General features: G+C 37.8%; 2 protein-coding genes across 4 annotated transcripts in view; one reads left to right on the top strand and one right to left on the bottom strand.

Moving 5' to 3' along the window:
• The window catches only part of LOC105196299 (fibroblast growth factor receptor homolog 1), a 73970-nt gene that overhangs the window by 42498 nt on the left and 11866 nt on the right, over window positions 1–19606 (bottom strand). The window contains exon 1 of one of the 3 annotated variants that reach the window (XM_011162124.3): window positions 7624–8023. The exons of 1 other annotated variant lie outside the window; for it this stretch is intronic. In XM_011162124.3, coding sequence (XP_011160426.1) covers window positions 7624–7632 — 9 coding nt within the window. In that variant the 5' untranslated portion in view covers window positions 7633–8023. Of the gene's footprint in view, window positions 1–7623; window positions 8024–19606 lie in introns of those variants that run through there. One more of the 3 variants, XM_011162123.3, reaches the window with a different exon arrangement.
• The window catches only part of LOC113003419, a 58461-nt gene continuing 39892 nt past the window's right edge, over window positions 1038–19606 (top strand). Inside the window, exons 1-2 of the mRNA XM_039447738.1 lie at window positions 1038–1762; window positions 9581–9636. Of these exons, the coding sequence (XP_039303672.1) occupies window positions 1503–1762; window positions 9581–9636 (316 nt within the window). The 5' untranslated portion in view covers window positions 1038–1502. The remainder of the gene's footprint in view (window positions 1763–9580; window positions 9637–19606) is intronic.

The following is a 19606-nucleotide window of genomic DNA, read 5'->3' as shown; positions in this document are numbered from 1 at the left end:
TATGCACTTTCAAATCTTGGACATCGCAAAGAACGATTTTGCTAAAGTCTAAAAATGTAGCTATAGATCTGAAAATAATTTTGTTGAATCATTAAAAAAAATTATGATGGACGAGCAAACGCGATGAGCAATGCTGCAAAAAGTTTTGGTACTTCAACAATTAGCTTGAGTTTCCTATATAATTATTCCAGCTAAGGTTTTAAATATTTTAACAAAACTGTTCTTTCCGTGTATTTTTTCAACATAAAACTTAATTCGGAAAATCACTTGAAATAATTTTTATGTCTAGCAGCAAGAAAACAAAACTTAATTAATATAGTTTTTTTTACTGATCAAAAATCTGTATTTACCTTTTTTATTTCTCATTACTACAAAGTATTGAATAAATATTGAACGTTGAATAAATTTGTATAATATTAATAAATTTGTCAAATATTAATAAATTTTAGAGGGAAACTATACCTTGCTACTATGATGCATTATCTATTATGCATTATCAGGGATTAGATAATAACTAGTTAACAGTTAAAAGTTAAATATAATAATAAAAATAAGAAGTTGATAACTTTTTACTTAACTGAGTTAATTTTATATGAATTTATTTTTAATTATAATTAATTATTTTTAAAACACAGAAATTTTAATTTATTAACTTTTCTCCCAAGTTAAATATTTATCGGTGTAAAAGAAAAGACACAAAATCATGATTATCTTAAATATAATATAAAAGAAAAAAATATTTAAAAAAAAAACATTCCCATAAATGCATAAGAAAACAACATTTCTTTATTACTTTATATAAAAATTTACAAATAATTAAATTTGGTGATCCATATTATGGATTATATAATTGTTTTGAGTAATTTAACTTTAAAAACTCGTGAATTTCTAATTTAATAAGAATAATGCTCTTCAGAATTAACTTCAATTTTATTTAATCTTAACGTAATTTTTAATGGAGCTAGTTTCGAATTCGTATAACTTTTAATTTTATGATTATGCCATTAATTTTAATATTTAATTCAGTAAAGGAAAATATATTAATTAACTTATCCAAGTCTGTGCGTCATACAAAAGTCCGAGCTCCTACTCTAACGATTCTACATCGCGGGATGCGTTTCGTGTCACGCATAATGCGTGCGATTCATTTATCTTCGTTGTTCACTATAATGTTAAACAACGACGTGTTACGTGCAAAACAGAACGCACCTGAGATCGGCACATCACGCGCAGATGAATTCCTCGTCGTTTCTCGTTCGATCAAGATTTGCGTCGTCAGCCGTAGAAGCACGCGAGCTTCGATCTCTTGAAATGAGTCGCAACTCGCGATCATTCACGGCAAATCCGATGACCGTTACAATTTCACAGGCTAACCCTCATTTTAATCGTCATAATTGTAACGCATTAGCAGCGCTATTTCATGTCCGCGCGCATCCCTTCTGGGCCCGAAGCTCGTCTCGCGCGCTGATTGGCGAAGACGATCGAACGACGCGACGCCGGGAATGGCGGGAATTCGCGACTCGTCCCTCGTTAGGCGCCACTTTTCGCTCATTATCCTACGTTATCCCCGCGATACCGTACGTGCAACAGTTGTGAGTGTTGTGACTCGTGACACAATTCGACAAATGCAACCTGTGGAAGCCGTGTGTGTACATACATACAGCACGGAGTCTACGGAGTTATGGTCACGTGATGGACAATCGGCGAAGTCGGAGGTTATTTGCGCTGGGCAAGGCTCGATCGGCGATCCCCGTGGAACAAGGTGAGCAGTGGGCAGTGTTTTGCCTTTTTCTCTGCCGTTCGCTGCGGCGAGAAATACCGCGGCGCGAACGCGTCGCGGCTATCGTGGCCTCGCCGAGCGATGAATAAAACATGCGAGTTTGACGTGACCGACGAACGAATTGAGATTTCCACGGCGCGGCGGCCGTTCGATTCGTTATCGGCAGAATCGCCGCCGGCTCGCGAAACGCCGAAACCACGCGATCCTTCCATAGAGATATTACATATAGGCCCGGTTTTTCATTATCCGGTTAACTTATGGTTAAATTTAACTTGATGTTTTATCCAATGAGCTTCACCGATGATGATGCCATAGGTGAAGCTCATTGGTTAAAACATCACGTTAAGTTTAACCACAAGTTAACCAGATAATGAAAAACCGGGCCATAGAGTAGAGGAGCCATAGACAGATCTGTAAGTGGAAATGTTCCCTCGTTAGAAAGAGAGAGAAGATAGGACCTATATTCTTGTCTTTGTCGTGCTAGCGCCGTTAAGAGAGAGATAGACTAAAGCTCCCGTTTTCGGTCTCTTTTCAGCAACGGATCACTTTTGAGGCTGGCTTCTCTACTCTATATGTAATCCCAGCAAACACCACGTTACATGTAATGTTGTGATTTCCTACTCAACAATGTAACTGTTATATAACATACTCGTTATATAACAATTACATTGTTGAGTGGGAAATTACAACTAACATTTACGTTACATGTAACGTTGTGTTTAGTGGGATATCTCTATATCCATTTTTCGATTTTCAATGGAATTTTCCTCTCGTCGTCGAAGTGTACCGTCGGTGTTCCGCGGCGTAGCAAACATATGTTTATCTCATGTGTGTTATTCGTGTAAAGTATAGAATCCTTGTGTGCTTTCGCGTAACGAAGAAGAAGCGAATATGCGTGCATGCGTGCGTGCGTGCATACGCACCGTTATGTCCTATCCGGAAGAGAATTCGCCTTGCGCGATATTGATCCGCGCGATCGATCGCGTGTCCATTTTCGCGACAGTGCCGGCTCGCCATTCGCGATCGCCGTGACGCGCATAGCGATACGGAAAAACGTGCGACGCTTCCGCGAGCGAAGGAGCGGCCGGAGCAACGGGAAAGGGGCAAGGGAAGGGGGAGGTAGATCTTGGGGGCGATCTGGGTGTCGTCGCCAGCGAAAACTCGTCTGCTGCCTCGTTCTTTTTCGGTCAAGGTGTGTTCTGTATACTGTAGATATTTTATATAGCAGAAAAAGCTGCGCCACGATATCGACAGCTATCGTTAAGAACAAAAATCATGTATAGAAATGTATCCAGGCCTGTTGTTTATCTTCTAACAACTACGCAGAAAAAAATTAATGTCAAATCAATTCATTATTTCATATATAAGTGAGAATATAAAATCTTGTAAGAATTTGATAGTCTTAAAGAAACATAATTTGCTTACACGAAATAAAATTTCTTCGTGTTAGCAAATTGTCTAAAACTATACATTCTTTTAAGATTTTATATTTTATATATATGAAACAATGAATTGTTGATTTAAAACTGATTTTTTTTCCATCTATAAATATAATTTATATATTTTATTAGAACATAATAGCGCGCGCTACGCGCGCTACATTTTTCAACAGGATTTTTTTGTTATTACGTTAGGAGAAAAACTTGAATGAAAAAAATACATTTTCTTAAGACCATATTTTGTTGCAAGCATTCTGTTTAATTAAAAATATTTACTTTTAAATAAATATATAGACATATTAAATAGTATATAACTTTGCGGCTTTGCGGTCGAGCAATATGATACACTTTGATTTTTATTGTTAGTGATTTTTATTTTTCTGGTATTCATAATATGATTTGTTTTACATATTTTATAAATTAATTATAATTTATAATATGATTATGTTTTACACAGTTACGCATTTTACGATTTACATGTGTATTTTAATTTGTTTTATTGTTAAATGTTAATAATACATTGCAATGTTAGTTTTAACCATTCTCTCTTTTTATACAACGGAAAGAATATTCAGGATTCAATTTGACTATTTCGCTGCTGCTGCAGACCCATCTCGATGGGGATACTTTCCGGCGATCGTCGATCACTTAGCGAGATGAGGCGCAAGGTAAGAAAGTTAAAGAAGATACTACAACGGCGTGAATAATAAGAGGTACGTGCGATGCTTTCGGAAGAGGCGACACGGAGGAGAATGGGGAAGCGTACGCACGGCGCTGGAATATTTTATTTATCAGAATCGAGGCGCTCCTCAGTGAATCCACGCCTGGTTCTGAAAATTTCGTTTTTACGAAAGATAGCCGTTGACAATGAAAATCTAAATCTGTCCTCTTGTTATTTACTTTTTACTCATTCATTATTTACCTCGTATTTTATCGAAACTTTGTTTATGGAAGATTATTTCATCTTTAGATAAACTATGTAATAATATAGCTAATGGATCTAAATGTTTGTCTATGTGTAGACATGTGTAAGTGTTTTATTTATCCATTACATGATTTATCACATAGTTTGTCCGGAATTGACCTTTAATCTCCGATTAGATTTAACGATTAAATTGCTGATTTAATATAAGATAATATAGGTAAACTCTTGGTAAATTACGGGAAAATAGCTGTGATGATAACGGTTAACAAAAGCAAATACAGCGCTGTTATCAATCATTTGAGTCGTTTTTGTTACTTTTTTCTAACGAATCATTAGAAGTCGTTATCATCCAAAATGAGTTACTACAATTACTTTTTTCCAACGTTCTATTTATATTATTTTTATGTTTTATTTCATAAATTATTGCCATTCGCTCGCTTGAACTCTAATTCGGTGTCTTAGAGTCTGATTATTTTGCTCCGCGAATAGAACGCTAGACAAGCGGCGTGGCTGATGCAAAATCTATCTTGCAGACAGAAAAAAAAAACGCAGAAAACAATTGCTGAATATACGTAACATGTGCTTGGTCTTTCGCGATCAGTTCGAAGATGTAGTTTCAGAGTACTCGGTTGCTCGTCAGAATGTTAACTGGTGCTGACGCTCATTTTATTGTGTTACCAAGATATTTAAGTGACTTTATTTAAATTTTTTTGTCTTTTTGTAATGTATCAATCAAATTCCGACCCTTAAACTTTTAAACTATGCTATGAAAAGAATTTTTGTTGTTCAAATTTAGACTTGGAGAAAATTACATTTTTTTGCTTAAATGGCCTTAATTACTTTGAAAATTTGATGAAAAATGACATTTAATTTGATGAAAAGGAAACTCAATTTGTATTTCAGTAACTAAAAAATTATTTCTTGTTAAAAAACAGTTTCATCGCTATTTCACTTTTTGTAATCTGACGATTGGATGCCAGCGAGTAGAACTACGAAAGTATAAAAATGTCGGTTGTACTCGTATTTAGAAGAAAGTTGTTGAATAGTTACTTGTAGTAACTATTTTTATATCTCACACTGAGAAAAAGGTTACCTTCTTCACTGAATTTTTCCACTTGATTAAATTTCCTCTTAAATACTTGAGCATCAATTCTATCAAATTTAATTCAGTCTAATTTATTAATATTTGAACTTTAAGAAATTTAATCGCGTTGAAAAAAAATTTGTCAAGTAAACAATTTTTTTTCTGAGTGCAGTAACGAGAAGATTCAATCACAGCAGTCTTCTTTTCTGATCAAGAGTCTATGTACCTATTTTTTTATTTTTCTTTCAGAAAATATGGAATAAATCTAAGTATGTGTAATGGCCTCAAATACTGATAAATTAAATAAGAGCAAATTAGATAATATATACATAATAAGAGGGAGGATTAAAAGACAGCTTAAGTGAGTGTAAAACGAAAACTAGGTGTGACTATTCTTGAGTTAGGTAGGCGTTAAATTCTCGGTGACGGAAGCTCGTAAGTGAAGTCACCTTTGCGATTTCGAATCGTAACGTGTTCACGATTTGAAGTGTGAATGGTCGTGGGATTTTTATGTACACGATAAAACAAATATTTGGCCATTTAGTCGAGAGAAGAATTATTTTATGAAGATTTTATTATATTGAGAGTCACTGAGCGCGTCGCGGAAATGGGCTCTTCTTTTATTTTTTATTATTATTTTTTTTTCCAGTCGTCACCGTGTCGCTCGTGCTTCGAAATTCGTTTTACGTGTTCAGGCGCCGCCACGGGTTTCATTTCGAGGAAGTGTCTTTGTGACCCACCTCGTCCTCCTCCGCTGCAAACATCTGCTCGTCGTCGTGCAGCTAGGAACACTTTTTTTTAAATCGCGGGGACTTTGACGGGACAGAGCGCGCCTTATGCGCAAGTACTGGAAAAAAGAATGTATAAATCACACCGTTGTCGCGATGCATTCGTGTCTGTCTTAATTACTGCTACTAGTAACGGTAATGAAAATCAAAATCGGTCGTCTGGTCTAACACGGGAGTGTCCGATGTATGCGTGGTCGTGCGTGGATGGGCGTATGTGCGCGTCTGTGCCGCGTTCACGGTAGATTTATCACAATTCTTACTTCAAATGTTCGTAATTAAGCTGTTAAGGAAGTCCTCTAGCATAAAAAAAGTGGTGGGAAGTGCCATGACTTTTCATTCATATATGTACATCTTTTAATAAAGGGACTTTGACACGGCCAATTTCATAATGATGATTAAAATGACTAAAATTGAAGCAATAAAAACAATGATTCGTTATTTAAAAAATGAAAAATGTTTCTTTTAACATTGACAAATATTCCGAAAAAAAATTGTTCATAATAATGATGTAAATGTAATAACAAGGACTATTGTATTTTTTAATGTCATTTAAAGAGAATTGATTTAATTTTAATTTGTTGTAAAGGAAATTGTATAATTGTACAATGAGCATTTCGTACTCTTACACGGAAATGATATGGTGTAAAAATTTATTTTTTAAATTACAAAATGCTCTTTAAACTACACATTCTTATTTTAGTTTCAGTTTCTCGAAATTCTTAGAAGTATTTGTTTAGAAGATTAAATTATTTAAAACCGGAGTTGGATAAGTTAATCTTTTTTTAAAGTTAATGACTAATTGTAAGTCAAATGAACAAAAAAATTTTTAATTATGTTACAATTAAGTTAAACTAAAAGTTAAAATTAATTTTTTAAATTAATTTCATTAATTGATAAAATTTATTTAGATTAAATTAATTATGTCATTTATATTAAATTAGAATGTCATAATTTTTTAAGTTAGATTACTCTAAATAATAAAACTATTACGATGCGCTTCATCAAATTTAATGTTTCATTTATAAATTAAGTTTATATGAAATAACAGTGTCTCATACTTTTTTCTTTCGCCTAAGTACATTTTAAACTTGGGAAAAACAAATCTTAATAAATTAAAATTTGTGTTTCAAAAATAACTAGGTAGATAAAGTTAAAAATTAACTCACTTGAAATTAATTAGGTTCAGTCAAAAGTTATCAACTTACAATTTTTTAACAAGTCATCAGCCAATCCTGCGTAAAGCTCTTCTTCCCAGAAAATTAAGTGTTATTTTAGAAAATAAGAACTATGCAGCCAAAAATGTGAAAAAATTCAGAAATACCTACATATTGATCGTAAACTTATTCTCGAAATTTGGTCAAGTTGTATCACGTGAAGAGATTGGTGAGCGAGCACCCGTCCCTTTTTACGAGACGCGAATTAGATTCGTATCGATCTGAGTCGTGCTCTCGCTCATCTTGTGTGTGAGGCCGATATTTATTGCGGTCGATCTCGCGCGTATTTGAATGCGGTCGGAAAATCGTCGAGAGGCACGCGAAGTGGCGAAACGTAGCGGGTCGCCGCCGCGCCATTCGTGGAACGCGTAATACACTACTTATACTACTTACAAATCGCATTCACGTCGAGCGAATCCTTCCCTCCCTCTCACTCCCTCTCTCCCTCTTTGATAACATCAGTCTCCCTCCCCGTGTCGTCGTGGGTCGCCGTTCATCGCGGGCCCCGTGCCCGAGATTACGATACCGCCCGTGATCCGTTTCGGCTGTCCGGCTTTTCTCGATTCGGTACTTCGTCGCGCGCACTCCGCACTGCCACTAAATACGCCGGCCGATCTCCGTAATGGATGGTTTCCTGAGCAGACGACGGTGGACATGTGAGAGTGCGACGAGGCGGAGGACGTATAACCCGAGGAGAGAGAGACGGAGAAGAAGAGGGAGAAGACGACGAAAGAGAGAAAGAGAGAGAGATCGTCTCTTGACCCCAGGGTCTCGAGGAAGGCAGACGAGAGAGGATCGTCGTCGCCCGCGAGAGAGAGAGAGAGAGAGAGAGAGAGAGAGAGAGAGAGGAGAGGGAAGAGAGCGGAAGTTACGAGATATTCGCTTGCCTCAAGCTGATCTCTTTATCTCAAGATTATCTCGTTATCGCGTTGCGCTGCATTTCGCGGGATCCGAATGATCGCGGGGATCTATCTCAGCTATGATCCTGCCGATTCTGCTGCTCCCGATGATCGCGCAGATCCGCCGGTGTCCGCGGCACAGAGGTATCTCTCGCTCGTAAGAATATTCCGTCTTTATCGCGTCAATCGCATCGATCGCGTCGGATAAGTCGTATAGTCGGGATCTTTCCTCGGTCGACTAGTTGCAGTTCGGTGACTGGAAAGGTGCGAGGCGCGAAGTCGATCCTTATGAGCGCGCGAGAGAGACTCGGCGGCGTGTTGGCGTCGTTCTTGACCTGACAGAACAATGCGCGGAATCGGTGAACGACCCGGCGTGTCCGTATCGCGTAATCGCGTGAGATCACTAGTGACTCCTCCTCGATGCGTATCGAACAGACCGGGGATTAATAAGAATTATCGGAGCGTAAATAAAAATCTCTCTCTCTCTCTCTCTCTCTCTCTCTCTTTGCGTAATTATAACAGAACGCGCGGTTTCTTTATTACGCATCGGTTACGTTGGGCCGCAATTCGATAATTGCCGTCAGTTATCGTCGCGCTTTCTCCTTCATCAATTTTCATGTCCATCTGATCTTTAACGTTTAGAGGATGGGAAGTCGATTTATCGGCTTTTAATAATTTAAATGAATTTAATGGGATTAGTGTGCTCTTTAATTTATTTTATCTGAGAAAAAAAGTAGCGGAGAACTCAAAAGATCAAAGACAATGTGTAGTGTATTCAAAACATTCTATTCGCGAAAGAGCCTCATTTATCTTTTACGAGTGTGATAGATCTCTTTACGCTGTACAGTGTTACTCGAGTGTTCTTTGTTATTTAATTTTTTATTTGGCTACGTATATTTTGAGTTGAGACCTTGCTATGCAAAGTTACTCAATAGAATAGCATTTTGTTAATTTGGATATAGAAGCATGTTGATGATATAGGCATTATGTATCGTACATCGTAATATATATTGATACTATAATTTGTATTTTTTGTCTCTCCATTTTGAAAATTTGTGTATAATAAATTTCTATATCATATATTCTATTGTAAAAAGGTGAAAATTTTCAACAATAGAGTTTAAAAACAAAAAAAGTTTCATGTTATTATGTTAAGACGTTGAAAGAAGATGTACATCGCGCTTTCGCGCAATCTCTATTTATTCGGTAACTTGTTCTTATTTTTGATCTTTCGTCGTTTATTTCGATAAGTTCATATCTTAATTAGTGTGATTAATTTGTTGTTTTATAGACTTGTAAATCTGTACTGAAAAAGACCGTCATTAAAGGTCGAAACGTTTGCTTGACATTGGCTTTATGCTGTGATTTATTTATTTGGGTCTGACATCCTGCGTGGCTCTTGAGCTCATTATTTTCTAATTTTAATAAAAAAAATTTTATTTTTGTTTCAGACAAGAAGCCGATATACATGTATCGACTCTGAAGCGAGGTGTCAGCTCTTCCACAGGTAATTACTACAACATATTTCTTAAGGTTTTAATTTGAAACTATGGAAACGTCCGAAAGCCCAGTTCCCAAAAATAAGAATTTTGAGAATATTTTGTCGCGTTCGGCGCCGGATTTTCAAGGATCTTCGGGAACAAACACACGTTCTTCAGCTCCCCGCGTCTTCAAATGAATTCTAAGAAAACAACTGAATGAATTACGAAAACGACGACGCACGTGCGTCGCTTCCGGCGTCGTTGACGAATCGCGACGTACTTCCGCCGCCGCCTCCTGCGATGAGGGCGCGATACAAAACGGCCACGTACTTTTCTGAATTACGTGAACGCATTTACAATGCCCGGCGAGGGAGCGATAGACGGCTTCTCTCTCCGCGCTGCTGCGCTACCTACCTGTTGTCGCATCTCGCCGAGTAATCTCGCGAGTCGGACGCGCGTGAAATCGAATCGAATCTGATCTAATCGCGCTCGGAGTCGGATGGAATAAAATGATTTCTGACGATAAAGATTTGCGCGGATAATTTTTCAAATGCCTTCCCTCCCCGCCTCTCCTTTCTTTTGTGCCGATAATCTCGACCAATCTCGCTTGCATAGAACCTCGCTTCCCCCCGTAGTTATCGCTGCACCTTGTTTCGAATTGATAGAATTGAAATTAGATCGGGATTGGCTTAGAATGTGCCCACATGTTGCGCAAGTAGTCGACCGCTCTTCGACGTAACGTCGCACAATGAGCGATTCATCATGACACAGTCCGACGTGTCGAGGGATAAAAGATTCGTGGTCCATGGAAGCTGCGTTTTCCCGTGGGAAAGCGCTCGCAGATTGGAAAAATTACAGTGAACCACGAGTATCTAAATGCATCGGTGACGCGGCGGGTTTCCCAATCGTCATGTACGTAGATCGAAACTTGCGAATTTAGGCACATCTGTATCATGAAATAAATTTAGCATGTACATAAATGCACTTGATGTATATTTACACTTAAAAAAAAAAATGTAGTGTGAATTAAAACGCAGTTGGATTCAATTAAATATCGAATCGCGAATTGCCAACGAATAGAAGTAGGAGGTTCATCTAAATTTTATTCAACTATGTTATCGTTTTTACTTTTAATCTTCGTTTCGTTTGTACCATTATCGATTTAAGAAGATATTTCCAATTAAACTGTGATGCACATCACATATTTTAAATTCAATAAAAAATCTATATCATATAAATATATGAATACTAAAAAAAATATATACTAATTTTCTTTTGAATTTAAATTAAAATGCGTGTAAATCTAAAATATTTTTTACATTGAATGAAAAAAAAAGTCAATTTGATCAAATGCTTCAACTTGACTAAATTTCTTCAGTTAAAGTATTTATGTATTTAAAAAAGTTAGATGTATTTAAATATGTATATTCCATTCATATGGAATATAATTAGCTTAAATATACACGAATTGAAGGAATACTGGAATTGAAGGAATTCATTCAATTTAACAATTTTTTTTTTTTTTCAATGTTATGTATATTCGACTTGGCGAGAGGCACTTGTGTTTTTGGAATTTTCCTCCGGAGGGTTTTGCGCTATGGTAAATACGGCTCAGATATAACGCATTACGACGCGCGATCTATTTCAGAAATGTTTTGGCTGTCGACGTGCCTCGTTCGCTCTCGGCCAATGGAAATGGCACGTATCTGCGGGCGAATCGATAAATCTTGATTCGCTTCGCGGCAATGCCTAGGCGCCAAATTGTTTTTATCGCAAAATAGGGCCCTTGTTTTCTCACGCCGATGTTTGGAATCCGTAAATATATCATTCGCTCTAAAAAAAAGAAGATTATCCTCTGTTACCAGGGCATCGGTTTTTTTCCTTTTTTTTTACGCAACAGCTTGAGATAATCGCAGTTGAATAAGACGCCTCGCGGAATAGTGCGATTAAACAATTCATAGGTTAGGTTTTACAACAATAATAAATCGCGAGAGCGATGAATGGCCGGTTTGTCCTGCACGGATCGATCCCTCTCGCGCATCGTCGAAGGTCGGGGAATACGCTCTCGTTTAATTGTGGCCGGTCGTGAGTTATTTTTGACGAATGTTAGTGGTGTCAAGGCGGAGAGGCGTAAGATTGGCCGCATTACGCCGTCGTTGCGTCGTAATATTCGGGTGCTGTTATATTGCGTAAATCAATCTACATCCTTCTCGGAAGCCGCGCTCGGCGCTCGCGGGCTTAAGGTCCAGGGAATAAAAGAAATCACAGCGCCCGCTTCTTCTTCTTTTTCTTTTCTTTTTTTTTTTAATTCGATCTCGACGATTTCTCTCGCGCGAGAGCAAAAGTACGCGTCTGCGTCCGATTTGCTCGGCCGTGCTCGTTCCGTTCAGGGATTGAAAATCGCCTGGGATTCCGACACGCTTCGCGCGAACGAGGACAGTTGCCTTTTTCGTAAATGGCGCCTTATTTATCTCGCTTGCGCGCGCGTTTCGTCGCGCCGGGCGATCGCGCGCGGCGGCGCGGCGCCGCCGACGGAAACTGGTTTTCCTCTTGAATGAGTAAATACGGAGGGCGCACGAGGATCCGACTGCGCGCGGATCGCGATTTTTTTCGCGAGACACGCCACGCCGTGCCGGCGATACACGCTGAGATAAGAGCGGTGGTATGTACATATATACACGCGCGAGCGGACGGATTCGGTAGTCACGCGATGTAACGAGAGACGTCGGGCCGGCTCTCGCGATTAAGTCTCGGGATGCGCCGCGAGGTAAATTAAAATTAGTCGCGCCGAACAAACCCCACACTCTTTTATCGCTCTTTTACCCTCGTTTCTCGCGGGGGCTCGCGCGTGAACAACAAAGCTGCGATAAACACTCTCGCGCGAAATAATTATCCGCAGATTTTTTTGTAGGTATTGAAATTGTTTATATTGATGAATGGATTGTTACAGCACACGCGGGAGGGTGAAACGTCGAATTTCTGTAGGAATTCACGCGTACGCAGAAAAAAAATTGTATTCTATTCAACATTCTCGTATAGAAACAAGAATGTAACATCTTTAAGAATTTACATTTCTGAAGGATCTTAAATTTCAGTCAAATATATTTCTATTTCAATGTCGTAGTGGTCATGTCAAGGGGGTAACCACTAGTTAAAATGTTGTCCCAGGATTACATGATTTCATATGATTTTTGGTGATTTTATATAATTTTATTATGATTTCCGATGATTTCATCTGATTTTATGATGACATCTAAGTGCAAAATGATTACACGAGGATTTCGTAAGGATTTCATAATGATTTCATGATTTCATCTGATTGCAAATAATTTCATCTGATTACTTAATGATTTTTCGTGATTGCATATTAATTATCAGATTTGTTGTGATTAAAAATGATTTTATTTGATTAGAATCATTATTACTGATTGTTAACTTCTCTCAAATAAAATTAAATTAAGGCATAACCATACAAATAATAGATATGCACTCGATTGCTGACTTTAAGATTTTACTGGAGTTTATAACAGTTGATAAAAAAATTTTCTGAAAAAAGCAATCATAAAAATTTTTGATGACCTTTTTTTTAAAAACAACAAAAATTGACTACAAAATCTAAAAGCTCGCATTGATTTCATAGTAATTTTCACGATGATTGCTTATGATTTCCATGGATTACACAAAAATCCAAAATAATTTCTGCTGATTACATATGATTTTATTGTGATTTCCGCTGATGTCATATGATTTCATTATGATTTCTGATTTCATAATTACATTCGATTACAAAATGATTACATGAGGATTTCATAAAGATTTCATAATGATTTTGGGGACACTGTCCCACGATTACATGAAGTGATTACCCCCTTGGGTCATGTAAGGCATAATATACGGATGTTTGAGGTTTTTTATCCTATATATGTATACTTTTTTTTTAAACTAAGACCTTTGCATTGACAGTATAAAACATTAACAAATTAAACTTATCTGTTGTATTAAACGATCGTTGTTTCATATATGTATAAGCAAGAAATCATGTTCTTGCTTTTATATGAAACAATGATGAATCTTGTTTATATATTTATTTTATTTATGCTTATATGAAACAGGGACACTTTTGTATTAATTTTCTTTGTTATCCTAAAATGCAATATATTTTTATTTAAATATTATAATAGTTATGTAAAGAGATTAAAATAAAAATGTATTTGGTCGAAATATAAGATTCTTCAGAAAATTAAATTCTTCAAAGATTTTACGTTCTTGTTTATTTATGAAACCATGATTGTTGAATGGAATATAATTGTTTTTTTTTTTTTTTTTTCCTATGCAATCGTTCTCCACCGGCGTATCTCTCGTTACAACACGATACGCGAGCACGATAATAAAGAACCTTTCTAGGCGTCATTAATAATATACATATATGTATGTAGGAAGACGCGCGATACACGTCGATGACGAACCACCGCCGGCTGACAGTCGCTCTAGGCGACTCTTCTTGTCTCGCCGTAAGCATTTGTTGCATCACGTCGCGCACCTGCGCACACGAGGGGGCATCGTCGGTGCTCATCGGTGCCCAAGGGGGTACACGACTACACGGCAGCGACATAAAAACGCGGTTAACATCGTTATACGTTTCCCCCGTATCCATTAGCATATCCGATTACGATTCGCAATCCCCGCTTGTGGAACGAGATAATTAGCAAAGATTGCGCGCGTTCGTTTCGTACGCCAAGTCGAACAACACCTCGAGCGCGCGAGGATGTCGGTTTTTCTGCTTTATTTCCGCGCCCGCGCGCGCGCGCGCTGCCGCATATAAAGCTGTAATTTCCGTTTGATGGATATCGCCGAACTGCAAAAAAAGCGTTGCGCTTACCGGCCTTTAATCGGAAACTCCCTTGGCTCTCACATTGTAGCCAGCGTAATTAGCATAATAAAAGATCCGCCTGTAATAATATCGTGACGATGTGATAACGGGATAGTCCAACTGTTAGCAGATTACTGGAATTATCGTAGAGAGTCTTTTAAACGTTCGCCTTGAGAACGATTGATGTAGGAATTTTCTGAGGAAATTCTCGGAATACAGAAACGTTAACGTTAATTATCGTCGAGAGACCCGCGCCAGTACACACAACTTCACCGATCGCATCGCCGATAGATCGGTGGATTAATCGTCTCGCGGTGGTGCATAATAGCCCCTCCCTCGCGCGCATACCACCCCTGGAAGGGAAGAGGGCATACAACGCGTTCGTGACACGATCCAGGCCCTCTTCTCCAGTCTTCTTCGACCTAGGCTCGTCGCCGATAAAATCTCACGTTGCTGAGCCGCGGACGCGGGGATCCTCGTTTAGGAAGAAAAATCTGGTAGTCGTGCCGTGTTATTCGATGGCCAATCGAGATTAGGGAAGGCACGATCTCCGGAGCAGAACGGTCTCATTATTTCCCTGGCAACGACTTCCACCGGCGATCATTACGCCCCGTAATGATGATTAATGATCGCGTTACGCGCTTTATCACTTTAGGATGCATTGGGTACGATGGGTGGGTCACATTGTTTCCGCGGCAAATCGCGAAAGCGGTTTTACATTGTGTAAATTAGTACCTTAATCGCTTTGAGATAAGCTCGATCGTTTTATTATTGCCGTTCATTTGTCTCATGTGATGTCATGAAATCATAAATCGCAATGCAACGCAACTGAACGCGAAAATTAACACGTACTTACACACAAAAAGATTCAGTTAATAATTTGTCTTATGTATAAATAAAGATGTAAAAAATTATTAAGAAAATTTGTTATTCTTGGACACAGCTTGTTACACGAGGAAATTTTGCACAACTTTATAAGAAATATATTTACTTCTTGAGTTGAGAGAAAAAACATCAATTAAGAAAATAGTATCTTCAAATAAATTGAATTGTTTACAATGAGAAAAAGAATTTGTTGAAAAACCAAAATATTTTTGTCCGATGCGTTCAACTAAATGTTATGTTCGTTTAGTTAATTCTTGATTAAAAAATGTTAATGGTCGACGTGAACTATATCATTTTTCGTACAAATAAATAATTGTTTAATCAACATTTAGTTGAACGTGGACTAAATACTTTAATTTTTAACAAAATTTTTTTCTCACTGTATTATTATCAAAACTTTGTTTTTTTTTTATTATTACTATTATCAAGCAGTTATTGTGCTTCTTAAATAGTTATTATAATATTAAAATAAAAATTAAGTATTATATTTTGCTAAAGTTTTAAGTTTATCAAATTTTTTAAAGATTTTATATTTTAGCTTATATATATGAGACAGTGATTGTTGATATAATTCTCATTTTTTTTTGTATAAAACATATAATATTTTTTCATGACAAATATCACATTTAGACAAACATAATTTCCAAGACTTAGAGCTTGTCAATCTCGTAAAGGCATTCGTAATAAAATTTCGAAAATAAACATTCTGAAACAACCGCCGCCGGAGACTTGGGCGTCGTGCTCGCAGATGTCTTCTTAGCTCAAATTGCTTTTAGCCGCGTTCCCTTCGTGATGCATTCTAGGAAGCGCTGCGGAGAAGTCGGTGCAGACCCTTTTGTTTACCGTCCGCGAACCACGTCGCATTGTCGTAACGTAATTGGCAGAACAAGCGCAACGAGGTCCAGAGATTGATGAGTCCCCTTTCTTTTCCTTGAGATTCGTCGCAAACTTTCGAAATTGCTCCCGTTGTAACGTTCGATGACTCTCATTGCGACCAATTCGTTGCGCGTACACGGAAAGAAAGCTTTTGCTAAAGTACTTATGATAAAATTTAGCTAAATACAGATCTGAAGGTAATTTTGCTGGACCATCAAAGTAATTATGTAGGACGCTCAGGCGAATAAATCCCAAAACTTTTTTGCAGCATTGCTCATCGTGCTTGAGCGTCCTACATAATTATTTTAATGGCCCAATATAATTATCTTCAGATCTCTGTCTAGCTAAACTTTTAGATACTTTAGCAAAATTATTCTTTCCGTGTATTATACATACATACATTGACAAAAACTGATTTGTTATACAGAAAAAAAGAATATTTTTATTTCGAAAATATCTTTTAAGCATATAAATGTTGAAATAAAATTGTATTAAATAATTTGCTCACGTGAAGAAAAATATATATAATATTCTCATTATTCAATAATAATTTTAATGAATTGGGAGAAAAAAATATTGGGGAAAATATAGGGGAAAAGAAAACAATATCTTTAAAATGAGAATGGAAATTTTTTATACTATTATTATCAAAATAATCATTATGTTCTTTGGATGACTAATATAATATTATAATTAAAAATGTATTTTTTGCTGAAATTTACAATTATCAAATGCTTTAGATTTATATTTTATATTGCTGCTTATACATGAAAAAATGATAATAATTGTTAAATACACTAAAGAAAAGTAATATTTGTAACTAATTGTGTGATTTACGGTATTTATGATATGATAAATAATTTATATTGGGTGCTCCATTTTTTAGTTATTACTGCTATGATTAATAATGACTTTGTTTATAATTCTACCAACTGTTTCATAAAAAAAATTTTATTATAAATAATAGTTTCAAATATTAATTGTAATGTATAATAAAATATCAAAATATTAATAGTATAAATAAAATATTTCATATAATAAATGCAATCGCAATTATAGTGAATACAACTATTTTTTCAACATTCGCTTATTATTAATAATAATAATAATTAAAAACTATAATTTGCTTGGTTGAAACAATTACAAAATTGGCACCAAAAAATGCAAATTAAATTACAGTAATAGCAATTGTTTTTTTCTTCCTTGCCTACCCACAAGTATTACAATTTCAGAAATAATATTATAATATTATAATCGGTTTTAGAAAGATAAAAGATTGCATAAATTATTTGAATGTATTCCCCGGTGCTAATCATATTTATGCAAATTAATATAATTATATAAATTAATTCCATCACTCGTGTATTTCATCATCGCGAGGTCTATTTTTTTCTTCTTGTAGACATTTCTGTCCGTCCTCGACTTTCAGCCGCTCGCTCTTCTTACGCTTAATCCTAAATGCTACCTAGCTCTCTTTTTCACGCGACCACTTAAGGCTTGAAGAAAACGGGACGTGGGACCGGAGAGCCGTCCGCTCTCTTAATCGCGGCACTCCGCAGCCGCGCGGCCGCTATTATTATGTGGTCAACCTATTAGGGACTCGCATTATCAGCCCCCGTGAGTAGGTGCATAAGGCCTGTGCACTTTCCTCTCTACCCGCCGCCATCACCACCACCGTTGCCGTCGTCGCGCTGACAAAGGTTCCACGATTTATCGCGCATCCGCGAGTAAATGTCCTCTGAATAACGGGCCACAATAGATTTTACGACGTGCGCTCGTTAAGCAAACGCGACGAAGAAATATCGGAGGTTGCGGACCTCCTCTTTATTCCGCTGAACGAGTTAGCGATAACCCGGCGATATAAACGCGCTATAAATACGATCGCCGCGAAACCCGGCGCGGCCAAATGAGATTTGCACTCTCGTGTGAAATTCTCCAGTAACAATCGCGCAATCCGCGCAATCATTCGCCGCAGCTGAGACGCTCCGCGGTCGTGTTCTCGGCGCTTTTGCGGCGGTTTTGCTGCTTTACGTGTCATCCAGCGGAGCCTGCGCGTAATCGAGGGAGCGTTTAGGACGGCGCGGTGGTTAGAGGTCGGAATACGAGAGCAGGAGGAAGGAGTAGGATGGCAACCGGTGGCGGCAGCGGCGCGGCCTATCGTCGAATCGTCACCGCGGCACGCGTCTCGCGCGCAGCCGGTGCGTAAACCCGGACAGGATCCACCTGTCGATGAAAAGTATCGAGAGGAGCTCGCTCGCCGCTCGCTCTCTTTCCCGTTCTCTCAACCACCGAGCGGCGCGGCGCGGCGATGTAACCGCGTTGAACAAATAACCTGTTACGTCGTAACAGTTTCTTCGCTCGGTCCCGTGTATAATCCCCGTCTCGTTAGCGGTGCCCTTGCACGCTTCTCGTCTTCTACCTTCCGTCGTTCTCTATCGAGGAGAGCGAGGGAAAGAGAGAGAGAGAGAGAGAGAGAGATATGCGTCCGCCGAACACAACTACCTGTCGACAAGCGGAAGCGCCGATTCCCGATACACTCTGGGCTTAGATACTCAGCGCTATATCCGGTCGCGTATTTATATACAGTTCCGATTTCGTGCACGCGCAGAACGATAATTATTTCTCTTCTATCTCTGATCTCCCGGTGGCGAAATAAATCCTTATTTATCTTAGCGCTCTAAAAAAAATTAATTAATTTAATTAACACGGGTATTAATAAGTATCCGGCGGATTCGTGTGTATTTTCTATTAAGATTCTCTCTCGTCCTCACGTGTGGTTTTTATTAAAGCGAATCGTGGCCCTTCGAGTATAAAATGTAATTGGGGCTTCGTCAAGGATCGGCGAGGAGACTGACTCATTAGGTTTCTGCGCCGCGGCCGGGGGTCTATTCTTTCGCCATTATGCGGCATCTGTATTATTTAATGCGGCGAATAGAGTCATCATTTTGTTTTGTTTTACACGAAATATTACATGCGCGGGGCGAGCGTGGCAATTAGTGAATTCAGATTCCGGCCGATAAATCAGTAATACGCAGCGTATGTAAGCGGCAATCAGTCTCATCTATACCTTCCGCAAGGCATTTAGCTGTCATAAAAATTGACTGTGTAATTATGACTACGCTAAAATTTATCTTCGATATATATCTTGCTGTTCACTTGTAATAAGCATATATTAAAGAAGCTACTTTTGTTATCGTCCCTCCTTTTCGAAAACTGAAGAATAGGCGCACTGTAAATCAGTTTTATTCATATTTAAAGCTTTACGATAGATATGAAATTTAAAGTACCCTCCCGACTGAATATACGGCCTACTTAATTTATTTTATTTTTTAAGAGCTATTGTGAGGCAGGCTTGTTGCGATACA

The sequence above is a fragment of the Solenopsis invicta genome, chromosome 4 (genome assembly GCF_016802725.1).
Source record: "Solenopsis invicta isolate M01_SB chromosome 4, UNIL_Sinv_3.0, whole genome shotgun sequence".
NCBI lineage: Eukaryota > Metazoa > Arthropoda > Insecta > Hymenoptera > Formicidae > Solenopsis > Solenopsis invicta.
Note: the sequence above shows the minus strand (reverse complement) of the source record. Positions and strands in the feature narration are given on the sequence as shown.